Genomic DNA, 3481 nt, shown 5'->3' with positions numbered 1-3481 from the left:
GGTCGCAGGTAATGATTTGATCAAGCTCTTGAGTGAAAAAATTCCAAACCTACCCAAAGATGTTCGTACTTTGAAATGCACTCCTCGTGTCTGTCTGAAACGAATTGTAGCGCCGGGGGAGTACGTGCATTTTGGCATAAAAGATGCATTAACTGATTTTCTGATGAACTTCACTTATTTATCTTCCATAATAAGTTTAAATATCAATATAGATGGTATACCGTTATATAAAAGTACAAAATTAGAAACTTGGCCCATTCTAATTAACAAGTTTTAGTAGCTGGAATATATGCAGGTTACACAAAGCCGTGTGATCCCAACGCATATTTAGAAGAATTTGTTCACGAATTGGGAAATTTAGTTGAGGTGGGCATGATGTTTCAAGATAGAATATTTCAAATAGAAGTAAGAGCATTTATTTGCGATGCACCAGCCCGCGCCTTTATTTTGGGTGTGAAATATCACTCAGGGTTTTTTTCATGCAATCTTTGTGTTCAGAAGGGTGAAAGTTTTAGCGGTCGAAGAATTTTTAGAAAATCATGTAATCTACCACGAACAAATGAAGGCTTCCGCAGTCGCCTGCAACAAGATCACCACAATATACAAGCCGAACTAGACCTTGAAAAATTGCCAATAGATATGGTTAATCAATTTCCCTTAGATTACATGCATGTTGTTTGTCTTGGTGTTATGAAATCGATCCTAGTAGCTTTAACGATAACAAAAGGTCATAAGTTTTCTTTAAGTAGGCGCTCGTTATCTTCATTGAATAATAAGCTTGAGCATTTAAAAAAATGTTTACCCAAAGAGTTCAATAGAGAAGTAAGATCCCTTGATAATGTTATGAGATTTAAGGCTACTGAGCTTCGTACTTTTTTATTATATACTGGACCTATAGTATTGAGAGGTATTTTAGATACTTCCTTATACAATCATTTTCTTCTACTTAGCTTAGGAATTAGGCTTCTCCTTCACACCGAATACTGCGTTACGCAAAACTCCCTCGCATCGAGTTTATTAGATGGCTTTGTAAGCCAAGTCCCCTCTTTTTATATGCTTTCAATGCTAACATTTAATTTTCATTGTCTCCTTTCGAGAACTTCTTGGGACATCTAAAAACAATGGTGAAAAATTCTAGCTATACCCTGAAGCAACTATACAATAGGATTGTTGAGCGCAGTTTGTTAAACGTCGTCCTCAAAGAAAAGACTTTAAAGTTCAATGGTTCTAATAGCAAAGTATCCTATAAACACTGGTATTTCGATTTTATTACGTTAAAGATGGCAGCAAATATGCTATTTATAAAATAATTAAAATTGAAAATACGACTTTGTATAGCCAGTTAGTTGTTGACTTGGAGCCGTTTTTTACTTTTCCAATTAACTCCACCTTTGTTGGCATATTTTCCTCAAAACAATTTAATTTCGGCCCAAACGTAGTACATCATAAGGTAGATAAAGTCTCAGGGAAAATTTTTCATTTTGAAGATAGCGGCATACATACTTACGTCCCTTTAATCGACTAATTACAGAACTAACAAAATATGAATTCGTACAATTTTATTTTGGATGGCGGCGAAAACGGAGTTGGCAGCGAAAATTACATACTCACAGGTAATATAATACATAAATATTTGCATATCAGCGCGTATTTAAAACAAAAATAACGTAGGTACAAAATTTAGTTGCAGCTTTCAATAAAATGATTTAACTACCACCAACCAAATACCTACTTTATTTTGATTATGAATAAGCCCTTTTTTTTATCTATATTATACGTTATACGTAACATAAACATTTAGATTGCATTATTATATATTTTCAGATATATCTAATAGGCCTGCAAGCAATCAAAACAAGTTTTTTCAAGAAATGTTAAATGTAACAAAGAAAATGTTTGAAACTCAACAGGAAACAGCGAATAAAATTGATCAGTTGACGTGTAAAATTGATCGACAGGGTGCCGAATTGATTTCTTTAAGAAATGAAATTGCAATAATAAAGGCTCGAATTTGTGGAAAGGCACACAGGCCAAAAGTGGTACTGCCAGTATCACCTCTTAACACTTACGAAGACTTTGCGGTATTGGAAGAAAGTCTTAAAAATGAAAAAACCTTTAAAGATTTGGTATAAAATTTATAAGTAATTTTTCAATTGATATGATAAAAATGTAGTTTTCATTTGCTTAAGGTTGTCGAGTTAGTAACTAGCGCAGAGAAAACTTTTGATAAATTTATAAGGGGCTGCTGGCGTCAAATAATGACGGATGAACTGGCAAAAACGTGTTCCTGGCGTGGAACCGACACAAAAAAATGTGTAAGAGGATTTCTCACAACACTAGCCATACGCCGTGAGTATAATTTTTACAACTTCCGATACAGAAAGTGTCAATAGTAATTTTTTTTATTAGTTATTATATTAATAATTTAACTATTATATATATTCGTAAAAGAGTTCTAAATTTCAGCCTAATTTTTCTATTTCAATCTATATTTTACATAAACCAAAGAGTTTAATTAATTATTTATTTTACTTTATTAAATTATATTTTTCACTTTTATATTTATAGATGCATTCAAACAGAAGTTCGCACTAGAAGACAATGATTTTGATAGAGTAACGCAAACATTTTTCCAATACGCTGCAGAACGCGTAACCAGAACAGCTAAATCGGAGTCAAAAAAACTTAGAACTTAGTAATTGTATACATTAAAATAATAATATTTTACTTGATTTTTTTAATTGAATTAATTTAATTTATTTAGTTAAACACACTTAATAATAAAAAGTAAAATAAAATACATAAATTAATAAAAATAATATTGTTATATGAACTACAAACTGTTTTTTTTTTTATAAAAAACAAAATTAATAAAAATCTGAAATTAAACACCATGCATATTCGGAAGTCTCTATTTTTTTGAGTGTGCCTCACTGCATTTAATATAGGGGAAAACAACGGGAAAAGGAACAACTGAAAAATTCGCACATCCTATTTCTTGTGATCATTTTGTAATATCCTTTTTGATACTTATTTAATTTTGTTTCCGACTAGGGAAAAAAGTTTTTAGTATCAATTTTGAGTTGAAAATGAATCAAATGAAATATTTCATCCGACTACGCAGAAGTATCAAAAAAGTCTATAAAAAATATTACTTAAAACTCGCTAGCTTTATTTGTTGCGACTATCGTAAACAATACTTTCACTGCCACAAACTGAACGACATATGAATCATATTGGTATCGTTTTCAGAAGCGTTTGAGAGAGTTTTATTCGGTTAAATATCGTAAATCGCTCAAATGTGGTATCATTTGTGAGCATTTGGTCCGCTGGGACAGAACAAAACAAACACATAGGTGCGTGGCATTCGTCAATGCTGCTAGGCTGTTAGCAACATGGTTGTATAATTTTTTAGCACTAAGCACTTTATGCAAATGAAACTTGTATGTTTCTAGTACACAATTCAAAACTATGGCCTTTA

General features: G+C 31.8%; 1 protein-coding gene across 1 annotated transcript; it reads left to right on the top strand.

Moving 5' to 3' along the window:
• Positions 1-1370: 1370 nt before the first annotated feature.
• Positions 1371-2696, top strand: LOC137235025 (uncharacterized). Its single transcript, XM_067758272.1, has 4 exons — positions 1371-1613; positions 1825-2126; positions 2190-2349; positions 2569-2696. The coding sequence occupies exons 1-4, from the start codon at positions 1544-1546 to the stop codon at positions 2694-2696; spliced, it is 660 nt and encodes a 219-aa protein (XP_067614373.1). The 5' UTR covers positions 1371-1543.
• Positions 2697-3481: the final 785 nt, after the last annotated feature.

This window comes from Eurosta solidaginis, chromosome X (assembly GCF_040869045.1).
Source record: "Eurosta solidaginis isolate ZX-2024a chromosome X, ASM4086904v1, whole genome shotgun sequence".
In the NCBI taxonomy this organism is placed as follows: domain Eukaryota; kingdom Metazoa; phylum Arthropoda; class Insecta; order Diptera; family Tephritidae; genus Eurosta; species Eurosta solidaginis.
Note: the sequence above shows the minus strand (reverse complement) of the source record. Positions and strands in the feature narration are given on the sequence as shown.